This window comes from Corythoichthys intestinalis, chromosome 16 (genome assembly GCF_030265065.1).
Source record: "Corythoichthys intestinalis isolate RoL2023-P3 chromosome 16, ASM3026506v1, whole genome shotgun sequence".
Lineage (NCBI taxonomy): Eukaryota > Metazoa > Chordata > Actinopteri > Syngnathiformes > Syngnathidae > Corythoichthys > Corythoichthys intestinalis.
Window position 1 is genome coordinate 45,393,683 of NC_080410.1, and position 25,685 is coordinate 45,419,367.

At 40.8% G+C, this 25,685-nt stretch overlaps 1 protein-coding gene across 2 annotated transcripts in view; it reads left to right on the top strand.

The window, feature by feature from the left end:
- aatka (apoptosis-associated tyrosine kinase a) overlaps positions 1-22,998 on the top strand; it is a 75,797-nt gene extending 52,799 nt beyond the window's left edge. Inside the window, exons 1-12 of one of the 2 annotated variants that reach the window (XM_057817135.1) lie at positions 1,628-1,888; positions 4,942-5,021; positions 8,727-8,845; positions 8,959-9,046; positions 10,374-10,507; positions 14,028-14,112; positions 14,189-14,310; positions 14,383-14,532; positions 14,637-17,757; positions 17,828-18,047; positions 18,115-18,288; positions 20,029-22,998. In XM_057817135.1, coding sequence (XP_057673118.1) covers positions 1,873-1,888; positions 4,942-5,021; positions 8,727-8,845; positions 8,959-9,046; positions 10,374-10,507; positions 14,028-14,112; positions 14,189-14,310; positions 14,383-14,532; positions 14,637-17,757; positions 17,828-18,047; positions 18,115-18,288; positions 20,029-20,057 — 4,338 coding nt within the window. In that variant the 5' untranslated portion in view covers positions 1,628-1,872 and the 3' untranslated portion in view covers positions 20,058-22,998. Of the gene's footprint in view, positions 1-1,627; positions 1,889-4,941; positions 5,022-8,726; positions 8,846-8,958; positions 9,047-10,373; positions 10,508-14,027; positions 14,113-14,188; positions 14,311-14,382; positions 14,533-14,636; positions 17,758-17,827; positions 18,048-18,114; positions 18,289-20,028 lie in introns of those variants that run through there. The other variant, XM_057817133.1, reaches the window with a different exon arrangement.
- The last annotated feature ends 2,687 nt before the right edge of the window (positions 22,999-25,685 follow it).

Genomic DNA, 25,685 nt, shown 5'->3' on the forward strand with positions numbered 1-25,685 from the left:
TCAGAACTCAACAAAAGGTTCCTGAGAAAAATGACCATGATAAGTTAAACATTCAGTCTTTTGAAGGCTGTCGCTGGGTGGGCCGTGGGCAAGAAGGAGGGTGTGTTTGGGCTTTGTTTAAGATTATTGTCTGTTTGTGGATTGGACAGGAGGATACAGGAGTTACTGTGGTCAGGGCAATGAGGGTTGTGGATTTTGCCACCTCAGCGTCAAAGGGGCTCTTGGAGTCTTGTCAGTCGTGTTATCAGTTGGATAGCGGGCGTTGGTTTTCCTTGTGTCGGGGCGAGGTGTCCCGCCATTTGTTCTGGACTGTCCGGAAGAACTGATAGCAGGAGTTGGTGCGTCAATCTTGCTACACGCGCTGGGTTTCCGTGATAAGCAGACGTTGTTTATCTCTCATGCCCTATATTCTGCTTGTTTTTCTTAAACTATGGTGTAAATGCTATTTATTCCATACTGGGTGTATTAGAGTAATAAAAACTGTAAATGAGAAACATTACTATTCCCTGATTGATTATATTAAGTGTGTTAGTGTACTGCAAACAGTTAGATGGTGCCTACGAGAAAAGGTACTATCTCCTTCAGTGCTGACCATATTTGTAAACTTGGTTCAACGAGTATTTATTGGCGAAGGCTAAATGCTAAAAACATGACCTTTTCTCATAGTTCTTCAACGTTTCGGTATGCACAGTTGGACTCAGCAGGTGCAGGACTGAGCTTATGACAATGTAATGGACGTTGAAAAACCTGAGGAACTATGGGGAAAAGGTAATGTTTTTAGCATTTAGCCTACGCCACTAACTAGTCGTTGAAACAAGTTTGCTAGTACGTTAAAGCGAGGTTAGCAATACGTTAAAACAAGGTTAGCAATAGGCTGAAATCAGGTTAGCAATAGTTTAAAGTGAGAAAGGCGAGGTAAAATTGTTTCACTAACATTGGCTGCTCTGCGCTTTCGTAAGCTAGCACGACTAGTAGGAGGTTTTATTGTTATTTACAGCGCATTGACAGCAAAAGATGCCCAACAAATGAATTGGACATCTCACACCGCCAGTGGCAGTGAACGAATCATTCAAATGGACGTCTCTCCCTCCCTGGGAATGCCATGAGTAGGACGCGCACATTCCTCATTTGGATTAAATACCCCCACTCCTTAATTTGTCTCCATGTTTGAGGAGAAGTGTGGAATTGTTATCGCCGTGACAACCTCTGCCCGGCGTTCCGCTGCCTGAATGGGCCTTGTGTGCGTTTGCGCAGGGTACCAGGAGACAGTGAGCGAGCGTGTGAGTGAGCGCCACCAACAATGGACCCCATTTAGGCGGGGTGGACAGTGGGTCAGCAATAAGGCCCGGGCGGGAACGTCTGTGGAACGCGGGCAGAGGAGGCCTGCCATTATCGGGCCCGGACAGAGAGCGGTTTGTGACAAGGGTGGTGGCACGCACCGTGACCTAAAATGGAAGCGATAAGGGCGAGCGGTGTGACAGTGGTCTTTTCTGCATCTTACAGAGATGTTTTTGTGTCCGAGGAATGCCGTCGGGTGGGGTCGCGGAGGGGACGGGGTGGGCTTATGTCATCCGGGGACGGTTGTCTTGGAGCCGCACCCCGAGCCGGCGCGTCAGATGGCACACGACCAAGCCACGGGAAAGACCGTCCCTCTAAAATCCAGAGGGTACGTCGGCGTGACAGCTGGAAAACCTCCGGAGCGGGATTTGAGTGTTTGCGCTTGTTCAGCTGCGCGAGGGCTCGGAGGGTCCCGCTTTTCTCACGCGCGCACCATGCCGAGACGCCCGGGGTCGAGAGCGGGGGCCGGCTGTTCTCACGCTCCCGAGCGGGACTTGATCTTCGGACGCACTGTCGATCCGTCGCTTACAGAATATGAAGATCCAGCGAGGTACCGACTTTAAATATTGTCTTTCGGTTTTATTCAGTTCAAATTGGATCTCTCAAAGTGTCTTAACCTGTTCCTACTCTTACTTTTTAATTTTCCAACTATTTGCATTTTAGCGTATTTTCCGGACTATAAGTCGCACTTTTTTCATCGTTTGGCTGGTACTGCAACCTACACTCAGGTGTTTTTTTCCTTCTCTGTTGTGTTACCTTTACTCATTGGCTGCCATTGGCAGCATTGGACGTCCAATCCATTCTGACTGGGAGAGCCTGGCAGCCGGATTGGATTTCTGTTTTTATTTGTTTTAATTATGTTGAATTAAAATTCTATTAAGTTGTAATTAGAGATGTCCCGATCGATCGGGATGCCCATCGATCGGGTCCGATCACGTCAGTATCTGAATCGGCAAAAAAAATATCGGCCATGCCTTTTTTTAATATATATATTTTTCAATTAAATCGTTTTCTAATTGTACTTAACGTTAAAGACATAATATGTTACACTCATCCAGAGTCTTTAGTTTAGGCTTAAGGTAGGGTTATCAAATTAATCCTAATAACGGCGGTAATGAATTTTTTAAATAACGTATCACGTTAAAATATTTAATGCAATTAATGCATGCGCTGCAAGACCCACTCACGCATTGTCACGCTCAATCTGTAATGGCGCCGTTTTACCTATATAGAGAGATAAAAGGCAGCGTAAAATGAATAGAGTGAATTTTGGCAGCCTTTGGAGCCGTTTTTTAATTGGCTAAAGCCTTACAATCCCTCTCCCTACGATTAGAAATATCATGGGGAGCAATGTGGGGAAGCAAGGTAACAATTGATCTTTTTCTTAACACCTTATGTTATTTCCCAATGCCGAGAAGATATATCAATTGGTAGCACTACGCACAGTCATGGTTCCACTTCCCACCATGCATATGGGCATGGCTGCAGTATAATTTACTGAAAGCTCAACAAATACACTAGATGCCAATATTTAGTCACAATATACAAAGTCACAAGTCTTTCTATCCGTGGATCCCTCTAACAGAAAGAATGTTTATTATGCCGTCTTGAGGATTTATTGTCATAATGAACAAATACAGTACTTATGTACTGTATGTTGAATGTATATATTCGTCCGAGTTTTATTCATTTTTTTCTTAATGCATTGCCAAAATGGGCAATGATTGGAATTGAACGGGGAGCAAAAAAAAAGCAATCGGATCGGGAAATATCGGGATGGGCAGATACTCAAACTAAAACGATCGGGATCGGATCGGGAGCAAAAAAACATGATCGGAACAACCCTAGCAGTAAGTCATCGAAACTTGTAAATAACCGCTAGCTTGCAGTTGCACTAAGTCTACGTGCTTATGCTGTAGAAAAAAATCATCACAACAAACCTGTTTTTCTTCACATTTATGGTCGCTTCTTTCTTTTTCTTCTGACCCAGAGGGCTTTTGTCTTTTCATGAAGTTGACTTGTCAGAGTAACGTCGCTCAATTGCAGAGGCTAAAAATAGCACCTTCAGGTAGCTCGCTGGTCTGCTGGGTGGTGAGACTAGGGTCTGTGGTGAAATTATCGCACCACAGGAAAAAGTGAAACGGGCAGAAGGCACACTATAAAAATGATTTCATTATTATTTAAAGACTTATTACGAACGGTTTTGTTGTTCTTTTGTTTTATTGTTTTGTATAAAAATTTTTAAACTGCTACCATCAAATATTATTTGAGTATTTTTCATGACGCCCTTTTGCACGCTGCCTTTTGGACATTGCTGCGCCTGCTCTCAGGCATTTGCCTAGCTCACCTTATAGAATTTTCCGATAATTACTTTTTAACCAATATCCCAATATTGTCCAACTCTAAAAATCCGATACGATATCAAACCGATACCGATATATGCGGTCATGGACTTAACATCTTATTATTATTTTTATGGCTTTTTGTATTGTGATGGCCCACTGGATGCTTTGATAATGATAATGCCCAGTTAACAAATTCCAAGCATCTTAGGTTGGAGACCTCTGTGAAGTTGGCCTACCATCAGACGCAAATTTATAGAAAAATTATGTCATTCGTTGGTGCTTTATTTGTGCTCGTTTGTGCTAAAAAATGTTAGTTTGTGCTGCTATCATTATTGAGATATTAACAATTCTTTTATAGGTCAATCTGAGGTCAACCAGCCCCCAATTTTGATTCGAAAGGGCTAAAAAAGGTTTTGTGCTACGTTTGGGCTGGTTTGTGCTGTAAAATTTTTTGTTTGCGAGATATTGTGATATTAATTTTGAGTGATGACGTGACTTGCAGCCCCCCATTTACTGGAAAATGGACACAAAGGGGTGCCATTCCTTTGTGATACATTTGCGCTAGTTGTTGGGACACCCCTCTTTGCTGTCGATATTATCCGATAGCATTTTAAAATGCTTTTAACGGTTGATATCATCGACTACCCGATAATATCGGACAACTCCAATGAAAACTATTCACATTGAAATGCAATCGCATGTTTTTAAGCATATTTTTTTTGTAAATAAAAAAATATTAAATCCAAAATGTGGATATACATGCTTTCCATCAGCTATTGAAAGTCATTATATGGCTGTAAAAGTTGTTTTCAGATGTAAATGTCTATAAATTTAATTCTGTCTGTGTTTTCCAGCAGTAAAAATCATCCCTAAAAGTATAGCCGGAAAAAAAAAGCCAAATTTCACAGATACATATTTTTGTTGATTAGTGACAATAAACATGAAGACATTGTGTCGTAAATGCATCGCTATTTTAAAATGCAACCTATTTTTACGGATATTTCATCACTGTCAAGCGGAAGTCCAACGATAACCATGATCTCTAAATCTGCGATGTTTTCCATCAAATTAGTCATGATAATTTTGAAAGAATTATTCAATAATGTGAATAAAATGTCTTTTTTTTTTTGTTTTGATTTAGTCCAGAAAAACCAACCCCATAATACTATCTTGGGTTATAATGCACATTTTGAGGAATCCCCAAATTCTGAGTTTGCTCCAAACGTTTTGTTAATAACATTTTCCTCTTTCTTTCCAGTCCAGCTTCTCAAATCGTCAGACCTCGGCCGCCATAGTTTACTCTATCTCAAGGAGATTGGCCATGGCTGGTTTGGAAAGGTAAAACAAACTTTTGTATTGTCCCCAGATGTGGGGAGTAACATTCTGACAAAAATGTACTTCTAAGAGTTTTACTAAGCTATACTTTTTTTACTTATACTTGAGTAGATTTGTGAAGAAAAAACGCTACTTTTACTCCACTACTTCCGGCTACACAAGTAGTTACATTTTTCCTCTTTATTCTACATATTAGATTTTTTTTGCCATTGATGCCAACAGTGGCTCTACCAGTTTCACCATTGCGATGTCACAACAATAATTACTAGAGATGTCCCGATGCCGATCGATCGGGTCTGATCACGTTATTTTCAAAGTATCGGAATCGGCAAAAAAATATCGGCCATGCCTTTTTTAAATATATATATATATATTTTTTATTAAATCGTTTTGTAATTGTATTTAACGTTACAGACATAATATGTTACACTCATCCACAGTCTTTAGGCTTAAAGTAGGGTTATCAAAATTATCCTGATAAAGGCGGTAGTTAATCTTCTTTAAAATGTATCACGTTAAAATAATTAACGCAATTAATGCATGCGCTGCACAACCCACTCATGCATTGTCGCGCTCAATCTGTAATGGCGTCGTTTTACCTATATAGAGAGATAAAAGGCAGCGTAAAATGAGTAGAGTGAATTTTGGCAGCCTTTGGAGCCTTTTTTTAATTGGCTAAAGCCTTACCCTCTCCCTACAATTAGAAATATCATGGGAAGCAATGTGGGTAAGCAAGGTAGCAATTGATCTTTTTCTCAACACCTTAGGTTGTTTCCCAATGCAGAGAAGATATATCAATTGGTAGCACTACGCACAGTCCTGGTTGCACTTCCCATCATGCATTTGGGCATGGCTACAGTATCATTTACTGAAAGCTCAACAAATACACTAGATGGCAATATTTAGTCACAATATACAAAGTCACAAGTCTTTCTATCCGTGGATCCCTCTCACAGAAAGAATGTTAATAATGTAAATGCCATCTTGAGGATTTATTGTCATAATAAACAAATACAGTACTTATGTACTGTATGTTGAATGTATATATTTGTCCGAGTTTTATTAATTTTTTTCTTAATGCATTGCCAAAATGTATATGATTGGGAAAAATGATCGGGAATGATTGGAATTGAATCGGGATCAAAAAAAGCAATCGGATAGGGAAATATCGGGATGGGCAGATACTCAAACTAAAACGATCGGATCGGGAGCAAAAAACATGATCGGAACAACCCTAATAATTACATGACTTCATTATACCAATCAGCTCATGCTTACCATTCTATGGTCACGCCGGCCTGTCCAATCACGTGGAGTCTTAAAGTACCGTAAAAATTCAATATTTGACGGTCTTGTTTTTGTACCCTTTTAAATTTTCGTCTTAATCTTTTGGACGATAATACTTATTAATCTTAGTCATATTTTAGTCATCTCACAGTGTGTTTGTCTTCATCTAGTTTTTGTTCACGAAAAATCATGACTAATTTCGTCTAGTTTTAGTTGACGTTTTTGTCTGTAGAGTAAAAAATAAAAAAACTCAATAAATAAATAAATAAAGGTTTCCAACTATTTCGAATGAACACTGACTGACGAGCACATATTGTAGCATCTACAAGGACAACGCCAACTTGGTGATTATAGACACTCAGCAGGAAAACTACATTATTTTCAATTAATAATATCCATTTCGACGCCACAAACTGTAAGTAAAAAAAGCTGTCCGAGAGTTTAAGAGGACGCTCGCTGTTAGCATTAGCCTAATGCGAATGCCATGCTAACGCGACAAGTTACATTTAAGACGAGTTACCTGATCACTCAGCAAAGACGTTTAAAAGCTAAAGCAACATTGCATATTCTCTCTGGTCAAGATAAGAAAACAGATCTTACCGTGTGTGCAAGCCTGAAGAGCAGCAGCACATCACATGAGTGACACAACCAGACACTGCTACGATGCAGGCAAACTACACATAAAATGTTAAACATTGTGAACATTTGACGGAAATTATTGCACAGTCTCGTGCTCTTCTCTACAGATAAAAACTGCCATTAGTTTGTTATGTTTTAGACTCCCAAACCACGTTTTTAGCTCGTTTTTGTCTCGGCATCATCATGAAAAACAACACTGGTATTTGACATAGAGCGCTGACGTGAACATGACTCGAAAGCGTGGATTTTAACTAGAGAGATGCCGATCGATCGGGTCCGATCACGTCATTTTCAAAGCATCGGAATCGGCAAAAAAATATCAGACATGCCTTTTTTTAATATATATATATATTTTTAATTAAATCGTTTTCTAATTGTATTTAACGTTAAAGACATAATATGTTACACTCATCCGGAGTCTTTAGTTTAGGCTTAAGGTAGGGTTATCAAATGTATCCCGTTAACGGCGGTAATTAAATTTTTTTAAAAATTTATCACGTTAAAATATTTAACGCAATTAACGCATGCGCTGCACGACCCACTCACGCATTGTCGTGTTCAATCTGTAATGGTGCTGTTTTACCTATATATAGCGCTAAAAGGCAGCGTAAAATGGGTAGAGTGAATTTTGGCAGCCTTTGGAGCCTTTTTTTAATTGGCTAAAGCCTTACAATCCCTCTCCCTAAGATTAGCAATATCGTGGGAAGCAATGTGGGGAATAAAGGGTAGTAACTGATCTTTTTCTTAACACCCTATGTTATTTCCCAAAGCAGAGAAGATATATCAATTGGTACCACTACGCACAGTCATGGTTGCATTTCCCATCATGCATTTGGGCAGAACAGTTAAATGGCTACAGTATCATTTACTGAAAGCTCAACAAACACACTAGATGGCAATATTTAGTCACAATATACAAAGTCACATTAATCCTTTAAGAATTACATGTCTTTATATCCATGGATCCCTCTCACAGAAAGAATGTTAATAATGTAAATGCCATCTTGAGGATTTATTGTCATAATAAACAAATACAGTACTTATGTACTGTATGTTGAATGTATATATTCGTCCGAGTTTTATTCATTTTTTTCTTAATGCATTGCAAAAATGTATATGATCGGGAAAAATTATCGGGAGCGATTGGAATTGAATCGGGAGCAAAAAAAAGCAATCGGATCAGGAGCAAAAAAACATGATCAGAACAACCCTAATTTTAACCTCTCTCCCAGTTTTTTATTTGGCACCGATTGAACACAGAAAACCGGAGATATGATCCTTTTAATTTCATAATTGGAAATATGTTTTCTCCACGAGAGAGCACTCATGCTGTTTGGACAAATGATGTTTCATTTCTGGAGATGTTTTTTTTCTCTCACTAGAATTCAAGGGTTTTTTGGGGGTATTTCTTTGGCTTAATGTGGTTATGTAATAGGTTATAGTACGGTATAATAATAACAGTTCATATACGTAGATAACTTTGTGATGAGAAAAAAAATACCATTGTTTAGAAAAAGAAAAAAAAATCAAATATTGTAAGCAGTTACTCACAATGTTACTCATTACTGGAGTATATTTTTTTTTACCATCTACTTTTTTACTTGTATTTGAGTACAATTTTTACTCTTACTGAAGTAATATCATTTTGAAGAAATGCTGCTGTTACTTTAGTACAATTTTTGGCTACACTACCTACCTCTGATTGTCCCTAAAATACTGGGTTTTTTTCATGTCACTAAAAAAGTCCAAATAAATTCTATTTCATGTGTGCGAACCTGACAGGTATTGCTGGGAGAGGTCAACGTAGGTCTCAGCACTACCCAGGTGGTGGTGAAGGAACTGAAGGCAAGTGCAAGTGTCCAAGATCAAATGCAATTCCTGGAGGAGGTCCAGCCATATCGGTGAGAACTTTGAAAAGAACATTAAAACAAAAAAAGTGAATGTGATGTAAAGATTTACAGTTATGAGTGAAAAACTGACCTTACTTAGAAATTCACAATGAACACATTTTCAGGACTTTGCAACATCCTGCTCTCTTGCAATGCTTGGCCCAGTGCACAGAGGTCACTCCCTATCTGCTGGTCATGGAGTTTTGCCCTCTGGTAGGAAATACTTTCATCATGTCATCCATATGATCCAATGTAAGATGTCAAGTGTCGATATGCACGAAAATGTCCGTGGCAGACAGCGAGTTCATTTATAAAGGAAAAAAATATAAATATAAATTGGTTGGCCACCCCACTGGCCACCCCATTTGCCAGTATATCGTTAGATTGTTGTAGCATCAGTTATGCATTTCATCCCAAATGAATGCATTTATTTTGTTTTGTTAAACGTAGGGCTGTCAAATTTATTGCGTTAACGGGCAGTAATTAAAATCTTTTAATTACTCATGTGAAAATATTTAGCGCAATTAACGCATTCGCAATACGATTCATTCACGCGGTGCCGCAAACAGCCCACAATGGCGCCATTTTACTTCTAAACAGAGATAAGAGGCAGTGTCAAGTGAGTGGAGTAGATAAAAGCATTCATCGTCATCTCTCCCACAGCAACTATAAATATTGTGGGAAGCTACGTGGGGAAGAATGACAGGAGTTAATCTTTTTCTTAACACCCTGTATTGTATCCAATGCAGCGAAGATATAACATTTGCAGCCACCACACACAGTCATGGTTGCACCACTTCCCATCATGCATTTGGGCAGAACAGTTAAGTCGCTACTGTATCATTTACTGTTAGCTCAACAAATACACTAGATGGCAATATTTAGTCACAATACACATGGCAAAATTTAGTCACAATATACAAAGTCAGATTTATCCTTTAAGAATTACAAGTCTTTCAATCCTTGGATCCCTTTCACAGAAAGAATAATAATATTAATGCCATCTTGTGGGTTTATTGTTATAATAAACAAATACAGTACTTATGTACAGGATGTTGAATGTATATATCCGTACAACAATAATTTACAGAAAAATGTGGCATATTTTAGAGATGGTTTGAATTGCGATTAATTACGATTAATTCATTTTTATGCTGTGATTAACTCGATTAAAAATTGTAATCATTTGACAGCCCTAGTTAAATGTACACCTTATGCCCAATATATACATAACACAATAAAAAATAATTGTTGTGGAACTCAAAATGTTGACTGGACAGTTACGGACTATGCACATTAAATCATTAGTAACATCAAATAATACACAATAGACCAAAGTATTTGTCTTAAGTCTTTCTGATAGTTTTCCCCTGACCTTTTTACTGCAATAATATAATGAAAACCTGAAATTACGGCTTTTGGTTTTGGCCACCCCAAGATTTTAAGTGGCCCCATGTGGCCACCCCTATGAAAAATTTCTGGAGGTGCCACTGTTAACAGCACTTTCATTATTTCTCTTCATTATGCTGCGTTCTTTAAGGGTGACCTGAAAAGCTACGTTTGCAGTTGCCGACTGTCAGACTCTGACACCCCCGACCCGCTCATCCTCCAGCGAATGGCGTGTGACATCGCTTCAGGGCTTTTACATCTTCACAAGAACAACTTCATACACAGGTAATCCAAAAACCTACCAGGAACTCTCCTTAGGCGCCACAGACCTCATTTTATACAGTATATGTGCTACCATCTGCTGGTCTCTCCCTGCAACAACATCCTGGTGCTGCCTGAGTAGTCGCATCAAAACTCCAGCATCAGTGATTTTGTTGCCGGGGGCGACATCTCCCTTCGTTTCGGGCTGATGTGTTGGAGTTTGCCACTGAGGTGAGATCAACAGGATGGTGGACTGTACTTAAAGTCAGGAAACAAACTTGAAAATTTTCAGATCTGCATGACCAAACCAAGGGCGTAGGTTTGCATAGGGACGATAGGGACATAACACTAGCAACTTTTCAGGATGCTGAAATTGTACCCACCAACTTTTAAGCAACCCTATTTGCATTATATAATGGCTTCAGTTATATAGGTCATTTAGACTCTTCCCATATGTTGTAAGAAGAACTGACCGACCATTATTAAGTAAATTACAGTACTTCATTATGTTCAGAAGTACATTGACCCCTTTTCACTTGCTGAATGTGCCAGTCCATTTTTTCCCCTCAAACGCACGTTTGATTGGCTGGTGACCCCCCCCCCCCCACACACACACACACACTCATTCACAGCCCAATAGAAATACAGTGGCAAATAAGTATTTAGTCAACCACTAATTGTGCAAGTTCTCCCACTTGAAAATATTAGAAAGGCCTGTGATTGTCAACATGTGTAAACCTCAACCATGAGAGACAGAATGTGGAAAAAAAAAAAAAAAAACAGAAAATCACATTGTTTGATTTTTAAAGAATTTTTTTGCAAATCATGGTGGAAAATAAGTATTTGGTCAATACCAATGGTTCATTTCAATACTTTGTTATGTACCCTTTGTTGTTAATAACGGAGGCCAAACGTTTTCTGTAACTCTTCACAAGCTTTTCACACACCGTTGCTGGTATTTTGGCCCATTCCTCCATGCAGATCTCCTCTAGAGCAGTGATGTTTTGGGGCTGTCGTTGGGCAACACGGACTTTCATCTCCCTCCTCACCCCGTGGCGGCAAAATCATAACAAGAACGGGGAGCAAAAATCCCAGAACCACACGGGGAGACCTAGAGAATGACCTACAGAGAGCTGGGACCACAGTAACAAAGGCTACTATGAGTAACACAATGCGCCGCCAGGGACTCAAATCCTGCATTGCCAGATGTGTCCCCCTGCTGAAGAAAGTACACGTCCAGGTCGGTCTGCGGAGAGCATATGGATGATCCAGAAGAGGACTGGGAGAATGTGTTATGGTCAGATGAAACCAAAATAGAACTTTTTGGTAGAAACACAGGTTCTCGTGTTTGGAGGAGAAAGAATACTGAATTGCACCATACTCACTGTGAAGCATGGGGGTGGAAACATCATGCTTAGGGCTGTTTTTCTGGAAAAGGGACCAGGACGACTGATCTATGTAAAGGAAAGAATGAATGGGGCCATGTATCAAGAGATTTTGAATGAAAATCTCCTTCCATCAACAAGGGCATTGAAGATGAGACGAGGCTGGATCTTTCAGCATGACAATGATCCCAAACACACAGCCAGGGCAACAAAGGAGTGGCTTCGTAAGAAGCATTTTATGGTTGTGGAGTGGCCTAGCCAGTCTAGAGATTCCAACCCCATAGAAAATCTGTGGAGGGAGTTAAAAGTCCGTGTTGCCCAACGACAGCCCCAAAACATCACTGCTCTAGAGGAGATCTGCATGGAGGAATGGGCCAAAATACCAGCAACAGTGTGTGAAAAGCTTGTGAAGAGTTACAGAAAACGTTTGGCCTCCGTTATTGCCAACAAAGGGTACATAACAAAGTATTGAGATGAAGTTTTGGTCTTGACCAAATACTTTATTTTCCACCATGATTTGCAAATAAATTATTTAAAAATCAAACAATGCAATTTTCTGTTTTTTTTTTTCTCCACGTTCCGTCTCTCATGGTTGAGGTTTACCCACGTTGACAATTACAGCCATCTCTAATATTGTCAAGTGGGAGAATTTGCACAATTAGTGGTTGACTAAATACTTATTTGCCCCACTGTACATCATGCCGCCTCCTCCGCCCCCTTTTAAGACGACGGATATTAGAAGTTTTTTTCCCCACCAGCAGAAGCCACTGTAAGTAATGTAAAGAGCATGCATTGCAGCGTTACAGATGTAAATCACAATCAAAATTCATGTTCTGTGCTAATTATTTCTTCAGTTCCTGTTCCAGTTGTTTCATTAATTACTAGTTATGGTTTTTGGTAACACTTTATTGGACAATCATAACGACACTGACATGAGCACTAATGAATGCTTATAACAGATGTCATTTAGTGTTATCCGGCAAATTATCTCACTTTTGATTGGACATAAGAGATTCGAGCTAGACATAAATGGACTTAGAGAGATAAATTGCCGGATGACACTTAATGACATCTGTCATAAGCATTCAATAATGCCCGTGACAGTGTCATGTCATAATTATGACGGTATTATGACGCCACTGTCAAATAAAATGTTACCTATTAACCCAAATAAATCAACAATCATTGTTTAATGATGGAGGCTACACTCCCCTCTGATGGCAGCGTTGGGTCTGGCTTGACTGTCGCCTTATGACTGACGAGCAGACTCTTGTCTGACACTGATAAAGGACAGCTGCGCTACGGTTTGGCCCATATAAGGCTGTAAGTTGTTATGTATACATTTGTAATTAAGTTTACAGCTCCAGTTTGTGGAGCTACATGTGAGCAATTTGCTATGAGAATTGAAAATACGTTAGCATTAGTTTTAAGCTAGCGGACTTTTGTTGGGCAAATTAGGCTAGTTTAATCTACTAAATTTACATATTGATCAGACTAGATGGACGTGTGAACACTTGTTTTGTGTTTTAATGTTAAAATGCGTGTCGTTTTTAACATAAGTGTACATATGTGTGTTACAGCTTTACAAATTGTCAAAAGTAGAGGAAGTAAAAAGCTTCAAAAAGCACAATTGCCTTGTTTGATGTCAGTAAAGCTAAACACCTTCGCGTTTAGTGAGGACAAAACACATCACATTAATAAAGTAAAAAATAAGATACCGTGAGGTACAATAAGCTACGGTTTATGCAACAAAACAAAAAAAATCGACTGGAGACAAAATGGCGGACGAGACTCTACCATTGTAAAGTAAATATCAAATAAGTCGAGTACGTTGAAACCCGGAGACTACCTGTAATTACAAATTAATAAATGAAATATTCATTAAAAAAAAATAACAAATTGATATAAGAAAATTTTTGACTCCCAATCTCTCTCTAAAGTTGCTATTTTTCCCATTAGCATTTAATGACACATGTCCATTTCATTTTAAAGTGTGAGAACTGACTGTGAATGCTCATCTTTTAGTTCCATTGACAGAACTAGACATGACTGCTCGCTGTTTCCCAGTCAAAATGGATTGGACGTCTATTGGCGTCAGTGAGAGCTCTTGGGGTCCTCGACAAGCGTTTGAAAAAAAACCCCATTTTTTTTCTTGACAGTGATCTAGCCCTGCGAAACTGCCTGCTCACATCAGAAATGTCTGTGAAGATCGGCGACTACGGCCTTTCTCACAGTCTGTTTAAGGTTTGACCCGTTCTGGCCTCTCAGGTTGATCTGTTAGCACTGCATCTTACAGTAAATGATTCCGTCATTTGTGCAGGAGGACTATTACTACACACAAGACCAGATTTGGGTGCCGCTGCGCTGGATCGCACCTGAGCTCATAGACGAAGTCCATGGAAACCTGCTAGTTGTTGACCAGACCAAAGCAAGCAACATCTGGTGAGAGAAGTGAATTTTGTTATGACTAGTTAATGTGCCCATCAGCTTTTAAATTGGCTTGGACTGTTGTAGGTCATTGGGAGTGACTGTGTGGGAGTTGTTTGAGCTTGGAGAGCAGCCATACAGGCAGTACTCGGACAGACAGGTGTTGACGTACGCTGTGCGAGAACAGCAGCTTAAATTGCCCAAACCGCAGCTTCAGTTCCTCCTCTCCGAGCGCTGGTGAGATAAACTGTTGGTGTATTTAGATCCAGGATGGAATTCGAGTTGCAGTATGTTCTAATCGCTCAAGTCGTAAATCACTCGCGCTTTGTCACTCTCCGTAGGTATGAGGTCATGCAGTTCTGCTGGCTGCAGCCTGACCTGAGACCTAGCAGCGAGGAAGTCCACCTCCTGCTCACATACTTGTGCGCTAAAGGCTCTAGCGATGCCGAAGAGGATTTCGAAGAGCGCTGGAATGCCCTGAGACCGAATTTGCTCGGAAGCCCTTCCCACACGGCGCCCCTGGTTCTCACTCCGACGGTGGCCAAGACCCGTGGCCCGTCCCACGCCCAGGCAGTGGAGCTGGCCTCGTCTGCCTCATCCTCTTTCCCTCTGCTGGAGCATTTCTCCGACAGCTTTCACTCAGACACGGGGGACGACTTGCTGACCGTAACTGAGACAAGCCACGGTCTCAACTTTGAGTATAAGTGGGAGCAAGCCCGAGCCGAGCGGCCCTACTGCTCCTTGTCCACCAGCGGTCCACTGGGCCAAGTGAACCCTCACTACCAAGATATATACTATTCAAGCAATGCAAGCGGATGCAGGACTGAGACATCCCCGTCCTACTATGAGGCAGAGCATCCGGGTGTGGTCCCTGTGTTAAGTGCTAACAGCCCTTCTGTCAGCAGCGAGTATTACATCCGAATCGAAGAAACATCCGAGTGTAACAGTAACTTAGACGGCAAAGTCGGGGAATTCAGTCCTGTGCTGGAGGCCGACAACCCTCGGATGTCACCTGAAAGTCAGACTGGTTCACTCACAGTACACCCGAATGCTTACTGGTCAACTGCAAACGCGGCCAAATCAACTGCGTACGATTCAGATTCAAGCCCCACTGTGCAGCTAACCATGGAGCCACTATTCAGGCAGCCATCCAACCCCGTGGCGTTAAGCCAGCCTCACGCGATCGACGTTGACTACTGTGAATCCGTACGGCGAGTTAGTCTCTCAGAACCACAAAATTCCAACGTTGATTATTCGATGCCATTGTCGGGAAATCAGCCTCGTCTGTCACAAACAGCAAACAGCCCAAGCTTGGGGTTGTGTGATCCCTACCTTGAATGCGAAGGCAGCTGCAGCATGCCCGATGATAGCTCCCATAACACAATGGGATCCCTTCGAAAGACAATACCCATCGTAGATCACATTAGTATCGATGTTGAAACATGTCCTGGATTACTGGCGGGTCATCAGAGTAACGAAGAAGTCACAAACTGGTCCTTAAACCATTCTGCCAACAACAACATCCCAAACTTTGGCAACAGTAATAGAGAGAAGATGGCGAATTATTTGGATTTTGAGTATAATGTGCACTGCAACACAACTGAAATGTGGTCTTTAACCAAGGACACCACCAAAACCTTTCGCAGCTCCAGGACTTGTAAAGAGGAAGCAGAAACGAGAGAATTTGCTTGTAACGATGCCAGCAAACTCAACCAACTAGGATCGTACATTCAGTTATGTCACCGAGAGGGTGATGTTGGTCCAGAGAAAACCAACTTGGCTAATCATGTCGCAACTAAACATGCCCGAGAAGACGAAAAGCAATTTTTATCTCATGGAGAGAGATTGCATTCTAAACGCAAGATAATACCTGACACAACCTATACTAAGTCTCCATCTTTTAAGGAATCTTGTGGTTGGAATCAAGCCATTCCAGAGAAGCAGAGGGCTAACCTTTGGGAGGGAGCTGGAATTGGAGTTTCTTCCGTTAGAGATGTACGACTAACTTATCCTCCAATAGACTGTAGCAGGAAGTTGCAAAGTGGAGTAGGGATCGGAGACTCCAGTGCAACCCTGGTGGAGCTTGGAGACTACAGTGAAGAGGATGATGACTTTACAGACATAACATCAAGCATTTTTACCGACTTCAACCTTGATTACACGGACATACAGGAGGAAGAGCTAAGTCCCCTTAAGAACTCAGAAGGAACTCCTGACCTGGTGGATACTATCAACCTTTCGTCTTCAGTGACAAGCACCTGTGACCAAGCTTTCAGCCCAGAATCTTTCAATACTCCTGCCCAGCCCAAATCCCTGGACAGTGGGTACGACACGGAAAATAACGGCTCTCCAGAATTTATATTTAAAGAGCTTGTAGGTACTCAAACAGGTGGAAATGGACTTGTGTTGCAAGTGGGAGTTCGACAAAACCTCACTAGCGCGTCAGAGGTCCGCCTAAAGGACATGATTGATAAAAACACGTATCGAGACTCGGCTTATTTTTCTGACTACGACACTGAAAATGACAAAAGCCCACGGGAGGAAATTCGTAAATTCTTTGCCGGACCGACTAAACGCGAGTTATACTCCGGGAAACTGAGCTACTCCCGAGATTTAATTAAAAGGGAATGCAACGAGAGTTGCTCATCTGAGCCAAACTCTCCCAATTCTCTTTCCACACCAGAGTTGTCTATGTTATCACCGTTTCCTGTACAGATGGGAGGATGCCTGACCAAAGAGGCAGCCCCGGACTTTGACGATCTGGAGTTTGAGACTGAACACCAAGAGGAGCCCTGCTCGCAGCTTAGCTCCTCTGCTGATCCGGAACCTTCCTCCACCATCCAGGAGGCCTCAACAAATTACCGCGACGGAAGAAACAACTCTGAAGACTGTTGCCACGTAGAGATTTTACGAACTGACTCCACTGTATCCGACTATAAAGACGACGAATCCAAAGAGAATGAAAATACCGATCAATCCACAGAGGAGGAAGAACTGCCAGAATTCAATCACGCGGAAGCGCTGCCGGACAGAGCGGAAACGGTCAGGATAAACGAGGAGGACTTCGAGGACATCGACGCTGAGGAATCGGATTCCCAAGATAGCTTGTGCGAAGTTTCCAACGGTGCTGCCGAAGTGTCGTCCGCCTCTTCGCTACTAGAGCTGTGCGGGGAGGATGTAAGAGCACCACTTGAGGAGGCGGAAGACGAAGATGACTCTGACGACAGTGAGTCCGACGAAGAGTTGCGGACCTACAGCATCCAGGAGGAAGACTCCAGCGAGGGGAGCGATGAGGATTTCACAGCAGTGCCTGTGGTGGTGAGCGACAGCAGCAGGGCGCGGCATCTCCGCAGCCTGCTGAAGATGCCGACGCTCCTCACTCAGTCCTTCTGTGAGGAGCTGGAGAGGAAGAAAAAGGCAGTGTCCTTCTTTGATGACGTCACCGTATTCCTCTTTGACCAGGTAGCGAGTGAAAATGAATCAGATGTTTTCGGGATATCAATGACAGAATTTTATTCCCTTTGAACTTCAGGAGAGTCCAACCGGAGAACTGGTGGACTGTAGCTTCCCCACTGAAGAGACGTCCAGCGGGAACGCGACACAGGAAGTAAACACCTCCAACATGAATGAAAACATGTCCAATGAAATTGAAAACACCTCCGACGTGGATGACATGTTCGACACATCTAAAGTTGAAGTTTATGAGGCGCAGTGTGATTCAGAGAAGTCAGACTGCGACAAAGCAGATCAAGGTAGGACATCCAATTCTGCACGATTTACTGGTTTTTCGTCTGATGACGGTTTTGCATTTTCCATCAGGTTTTGAGTGGGAGGATGGCCCAGCATTAGAAGAAAGCCAAACGTCACCCGGGTTGCAAGCAGCACCCGATTCTCCTTCAAACAGTCCTGAGGTGTCAAAATCTGTAGCACTGAACCGGTTTATGGTCTCCAGATTCTCCATCACGCACGTGTCAGACACAACCGCAACAACGGGTCTGTATCAAGGTCTTTGTAGTTTTCGGCTATTCGTTTTTTGCAGCAAGAAAAACAGAAAATGGGCTTTTTTTCCCGTTTTTTGAAAACCAGGAAATGAATCGTCCTCCATTTTTCAATTCATAATTGCTTATTGAAAAACGGAAAACTCTTTGCATTATAAGTTCATTTAATTCAAGTTGGGAAATAAAAAAAGTCCATTATTTGTTTTTACCAAGTTTGCATTGCCGTGATCATTCCAGATCAGGGGTGGGTTGACCTGTCCTCAAGGGCTGTAGTGGGTCCTGGTCGTTGTTCCAACTGATCCAGCATAGACAGTTTAACCAATAAGGTTTTTGCTGAAACAAGAATCGGCTGACTGTGATCAATGGATTGCGCTTGCTTGGGTTGGAAAAGAAACCCATACCCACTGCAGCCTTCTGTGGAATAGTTTGCTCAGGGGTCTCCAAACTATTCCACATAGGGCTTCGGTTCAGGATTTCATTTCAACAAAAGAAGACAACACCTTTTCACCAATCTGGTCTCTTTCAAATCTAATCTGTTGATTGCAGTCAGGTACTGCTTGTTTTAGAAGAAACCATGGGTAAACTGTGCTCGATCGGTAGGAACAAAAACCAGGACCCACAGCGGCCCTTGAGAACTGGTTTGGAGACCCTTCATCAAGGGTTATCAATACTTCTTATACATTTAGCTTTTGTTGAAACGCAAAAAAAAAAAAAAATGGAGTTACAGGTTGTCCCTGGGTTACGACTTACGTGATTTTGACTTTACGACGCAGGGGTCTCGTCCTCCATTTTGTCTCCAGCCTTCTTTTTTTTTTTTTTTAAGTTGCATAAACAGTACCTTATTGACCTAACAGCAGGGCCGGCCCAGGCCATTTGGGGGCCCTAAGCAAAATAATGCAAAGGGGCCCATATTTTTGGCCCACCATTTCGTCACAGCGTACTGTGGAACCCATACATGCAATCCAACCCATATGTCCATATTTTGTATATTAATCAGATTTTGTTGCACTGCATACTTCAAACTTCTCACACCAAATGATTGTCAGTACTTACAGTAGATAGCGCCAGACCTTTTTCTAAAAGAGGAAATAAAGAAGTTAAGGAAGGACTATTTTTTTGAGCTTGTAATCAAGTATCAAAACTCACAAAAGTCAAATAAAGCAAACTGTAGTAAACAAAATAGAATACAAATTAAACAATTGCCAAATTGGGGGCCCCCTAGTGGTCAGGGGCCCTAAGCAGCTGCATAGTCTGTGTATAGGCTGGGCCGGCCCTGCCTAACAGTACTTCAGTATTTTACAGACAGCAAACAAGGCAATTGTGCTTTTTTGAAGCTTTTTACTTCCTTCACGTTTGACAATTTGTAAAGCTGTAACACACATATGTGTACGGTACGCCATTGCAAATACATACACAAACATATATTAGCTGAAAAAACGTACAGCCCTAATTGGGCCAAATCAGCTGTTCTTTATCCATGTCAGAAGTCTGAGTCTACTCAGTCTTATAGCCAACCCAACTCTGCCACCAGAGGGCAGTGTATCCTCCATCATTAAACAAAATACAATACTTTGGGACTTTTTGGACAGTGTAGCAGTACTGACTCACGCGGAAATTCGGGTTAGGTCGCTAGCGTAGGAACGGAACTGGATCGTAACCTGGGGACTACCTGCAGATGAATCTTTTAATAATTGAGTTTCCATCAATTTAACAATGTTTCTTTCATTTTCTGCAGGGAATGCTGAAAACAGTCCAAAAGACTGAGGGGTCACCGGTGGACTCATTTGTTCTCTTCCCAACACACACAAAAGAAACATTACTGCATTTGTAATGTTTTACAGAGTTTTATTTTTAACGGTCTGTTTAGATAATCTGACTGTCGGTGGACCCTTTATGAGACAGTGCCTGGTATTGTAGTGAAACCCCTCGTGGTGATTTGCACATTTTTTCATTTGCAGAGGATTTGCTGCTGACGACGGACGATCGGTCGGTCGGTCTTCACCTCCGAGTATATGCCAAACATACTGTGTTAGCTTAAATGTTGTCATCCAAGATCGTTTGTGTAAAACGGCATCAAAAATAGCTTCTTTCATTGGCTGCTTCTGCTGAACATTTTCAAAGACTGTTAAATGCTCTCGATTCATTTAATCTCTGTGGTGGAAAATGAAATGATGTTTTTGTTTTTTTATAAAACGTGAATGAAGGCAAATATTAGACGGATGAACAGTGAGTGGATATAAAAGGTCTACACACACCTGTTCAAATTCTGTGTTTTTAATGGTATACAATATGTTTTGGTCCGATTTTTTTAATCACTGTTAAAATCATTTGCAGGGCAAAAGACTTTTTTTGTAATATTAAAAAAATAATAATTAAGTTAATTTAACCCAACAAGGTCCTTTGATTTCCTCGTATTTAGATGTCAGGTTTTACTTATGATTAAATATACATATATTTTTTATGATTAATCCTGAGTTTTATATATATTTTTAATAAATAAATACAATTATGAAACATGAATACAACATTTAATATGATTAAAATAAATAAGGAGGGTATGATTTAGTTTGATGGTCAGTAAACTCCCGAGGGTAACTCCCTGCTGATTATGGGGAATTCCCGGGTCACTTCCTGTTGATTTCGGGGCATTTCTGAGTTGTGTTTTGGAATATATGGGTCACCGCCTAATGATTTGGGGTCATTACTGGGTCACTTAATCTTGATTGTTGGACATTTCTGGGTCACTTCCTCTTGATTTCGGGTAAATTCTGGTTGATTTTTGAACATTTCTGTGTCAGTTCCTGTTGTTATTTTGGCATTTTGGGGTCACTTCAGGTTGATTTTGGGGCATTTCTGGGTCACTTCCTATTGATCTTTTGGCATTTCTGGGTTACCTCCTGTTGATTTTGGGTGACTTCTGGTTGATTTGCAGCAGGGCAGAGAACAAAAAGTGGTATTTACCATGTGGCAAATGTGGTAAAATGGATTTTTCCATGTGACATTTTTTATGCCATGTGGCATTTTTTTTGCCATGTGGCTAAATTGATTTTGCCATGTGGTGTTTTTTTGGCATGTCTCAAAATATATTTTGACATGTGGCATTTTTTTGGTATGTGGATAAACAGATTTTGGTTTGTGGCATTTTTTTTTTTTTTTTTTGTATGTGGCATTTTTTTGGGAGTATATGGCATTTTTGCAGGCCATGCACGTCCATGCCATTGACAGCTATGCACGTCCAAATTTCCAATTCATTTTAAATTGGAGGAAAACGCGTGGCTGTGATTTTTAACCATTCTATTACCATTTCAGTGCATTCACACTCAGCTGGCACCCAGGTTAGGCTATGCTATTGACGGCTATGCACGTCCAAATTTTCCATTCATATTAAGTGGCAGAAAACCATTTGTGGCTGGGATTTTTGACCATTACAGCGCATTCAATTTTGCCACACGGCAAAAAAAAAAATGCCACAGGGCAAAATCCATTTTGCCACATGGCAAATACCACTTTTGGTTCTAGCTGTCACCCTGATTTTGGGGGATTTCTGTGTCAAATCCTGTTGTTTTGGGGGAATTTGCAAGTCTCTTCCAGTTGATTTTGGGTAATTTCCGGGTCATTTCCTGTTGATTCCGGGGCATCTCCAAATGATTTTGGATAATTTCTGAGTTGGTTCTTGTTGTGTTTTGGAATTTTTGGGTCTCCGCCAGTTAATTTTTGGTCATTTCCAGGTTACTTCCAGCTTATTTTCATTACCTGGTTAGATAGTGTTAATTTTGGGGCATTTATGGGTCACTTCCTGTTGATTTTGGGTCACTACTGGGTGATTTTGCAGTATTTCTGGGTCAATTCCTGTTGTTGTTATTTGGGGAATTTGCGGGTCACTTCCAGTTAATTTTGGGTCATTACTAGGTTAATTGATTTTTGGACATTTATGGGTCACTTCCAGTTGATTTTGGGTCATTACTGGGTCACATCCTGATAAATTTTGGGCATTTCTAGGTCACTTCCAGTTGATTTTGGGTCATTTCTGGGTCACATCCTGTTGACTTTTGGGAATTTGCGGGTCATTTTCCAGTTAATTTTGGGTGAGTTCTAGGTCAGTTCCTAGTGAGTTTTAGAATTTTTGGGTCACCTGCAGTTGATTATGGGACATTTTCAGATCACTGTTGATATTATTTAATTTAAAAAATAATGATAATCATATTTAACTCATATCCTGCCATTGACAACATCTTTTAGCGGCATCTGGGGAGTTGGAAGCAATCGTTCGCTGCTAGATCTCCCAGTCAATATAAATTTGGACGTCAAGCACCATCAATGTGACCTACTCACACGCAGTGTCCTATATCATAAAAGTGGCATTTCAACCAGGGTGTGTAGACTTTTGATACCCACAATACCTTAAAAACATGTGAAGGAAAGATTTGAAATAATTTCCCCCTGCAATGCAAGAACACCAAAGGGACATTTTAAGGCACTTTTTCAGCGCAGCCATGTCATAAATGTACAGTATATCGTCTGTGTCATCTATATGGCTCTTTTCTATGTCTACATATTGTTGCATATTGTTACGATTAGGGGTGGGAACCTCTGGGTACCTCACGATACTAACGATGATCTCACGATACAACAATTATCGAAACATGGGTCAGGAAATCATTCTAGGATAGTTGACAAAAAGACTAATAAACAGAAAAACAAACTATTTTCATCTTTCTACTGTGAATTAGAACACATTTATCATTAGTAGACGTCCAGTTCATTTGACGTTGTAGGGTGCCACCCTCCCACGTCAAGCGGATTGGACGTCTATGGCCGTCAAAGCCAGGCAATGAGTTAATTTTTGGGCATTTCATGTCATTTCCTTCTGATTTTTCATCACTTCCTTGTTGATTTTGGGGCATTTAAAGCTCACTTCCTGTTGATTTTTGGTTACATGAAAAGGAAGTGACTCAAGAATCTCCCCAAATGAACAGGTGACTTAAATTCCCACAAACCAGGTAGAAGTTTATCATTATTAGACATACAATCCATTTAAACTGGGAGGTTTCATCCCTACCACTTCAAACGGATTGGCTATTGGTTTATGCAGGGCCGGCCCAGCCTATACGCAGATTATGCAGCTGCTTAGAGCCCCTGACCACTAGGGGGCCCCCAATCTGGCAATTGTTTAATTTACATTCTATTTTGTTTACTACTGTTTGCTTTATTTGACTTTTGATACTTGATTACAAGCTTTAAAAAATAAAAGTTCTTCCTTAATTTCTTTCTTTCCTCTTTTAGAAAAAGTTTTGGCGCTATCTACTGTAAGTACTGACAATAATTTGGGGTGAGAAGTTTGAAGTATGCAGTGCTACAAAATCTGATTAATATACAAAATATGAACATATGGGTTGGATTGCATGTATGGCCCCCTTTACATTATTTTGCTTAGGGCCCCAAAATGGCCTGGGCCGGCCCTGGGTCTATGGCAGACAATGCCAGGCAATGAGTTAATTTTTGGGCATTTCATATCATTACCTTCTGATTTTGTGTCACTTCTTTTTCCTTTTGGGGCATTTACGGGTCATTTCCTGTTTATTGTGGGGTATTTACAGCTGACTACCTGTTGATTTTGGGTTATGGAAAAGGAAGTGCGGCAAGAATGTCCTCAAATGAATAGGAAGTGACTTTAAATCAACAGGAAGTGATCTGTAAATACAAAAAAAAAAAAAAAAAAATTGGCTGTGAATACTCTGCTTTCAGCGCCATTGACGGCACTGGACGTCCAATGCAGTCAAAATAAATTGGACGTCTAGCGCCGTCAATGTAGCTAATGTAGACACTATTCTAATGTAAGATTTTGGTAGCAACCTGTTTTGTTTTTTTTTTCTTTTAAACTGTGACACCTTTTTAAAATGATGTATCGATTCTTCTTGGGAGCGTATCGATTAGAGGTCGACCGATATGGGATTTTCAAATGCCGATATCTAAAAAGAAATAAAAATTCAGCAGTTTTTTATTTTGAAGCACGTAGATTATGACTGGCAAATTAAAGGGCACCTCGGACTTAAAGACGTGTAGGCTCAAGTATCACCGAACCTTTCGGAATTAGATAATAAAGAAACTTTTCCAATTTAAACCGATATAGCTAAGCTAGCAAGCTAATATATTAGCAAATTCCCATTCAAAATTATTCTCGTTTTGACTGCATATTTTATAATCAGGTCCAAATTTGAGACCACGCTGCCCATTTGTCTGTTGTATTCCATCATACCAAGTGCGAGTCAACCTTCCACTGAGCAAACAAGCTGCTCCTCCCATCAGATCGAGGACTAGCAGGTAGATAAAATGGATTAAGCCTGTAAATTGGGAGCAAAACAGTCCAAAACCTGGTCTAAAAAGTCACTTTGCCTAGATTTAATCAGTGTCCGAAAATCTATTCTGTCGTGTTTTCCACGTCTCTCTCCCCCAACACACCCGAATCAAATGATTATGTCATCAGTAACCTCTCCAGAAGCCTGGCAATGATCCTGATTATTTGATTCAGGTGTGTTGGAGGAGGGAGACACGGAAAACACAACAGGAAAAGTGGCTCCGAGGTCCGGATTTAGTGAACCCTGCCTAAGACTTACTCACCAAACCCCTGGGGTTCGATCAAACCCAGGTTAAGAACAACTGGTGTAGCGGTACTTAAAGGGTTAATTCTGACTTATGAGGAAATTCAGGTTAAGTCGCCAGCGTAGGAACGGAACTCGATTGTAACCCGGGGACTACCTGCAGACGAAAAAAAAAAAAACGAATGGCCAAAAGGCACACAGACATTTAAAAAGCAACAATTGTTCTCCTTTCCTAAAATATGTTATTAGAAACACATAAAATATTGCCATTGATTTAAAAATCTAATATTTAGTAGATGTTTTGACCTAAAGAAGGCACCATGTTTTATGCGCGCAATGGACACTCGGGGTGTTGACGTAGTTTGTCACTGTCACTTAACGAACACTACCGGTGGTCTGCAATTCTTAGTAATTACTAACTGTGTTTTTATTTCACCTTTTATTAGCTTTTCAATGCCTCAAAATACTTTTTGCATGTGTGTCATACTTTTAAGCATTGTGTTTTCTTGTGGTCACTTTAAAGCAGATGGTTGAGCTGTTGACCACATTAGTCACGTAGCGTATTTAAACCACCCTTATTTTACATTACGACGTTTAAGTATTTTCATAAGGGATCTTTAGTATGTTCTGTCTGTATGCATCTAAACAAAACAAGCTGAAAACGCACTGTAGTAATTTGGGTGTCAAATTCGCCTCTTGTTGGACGTTTTGCCGGTGTAGCACATTTTGGCAGAACACTGGTTATGTCCGGCTCTTGTCTCATTCAGTCTTTCCTCTTCAATTTGCCTTTGCT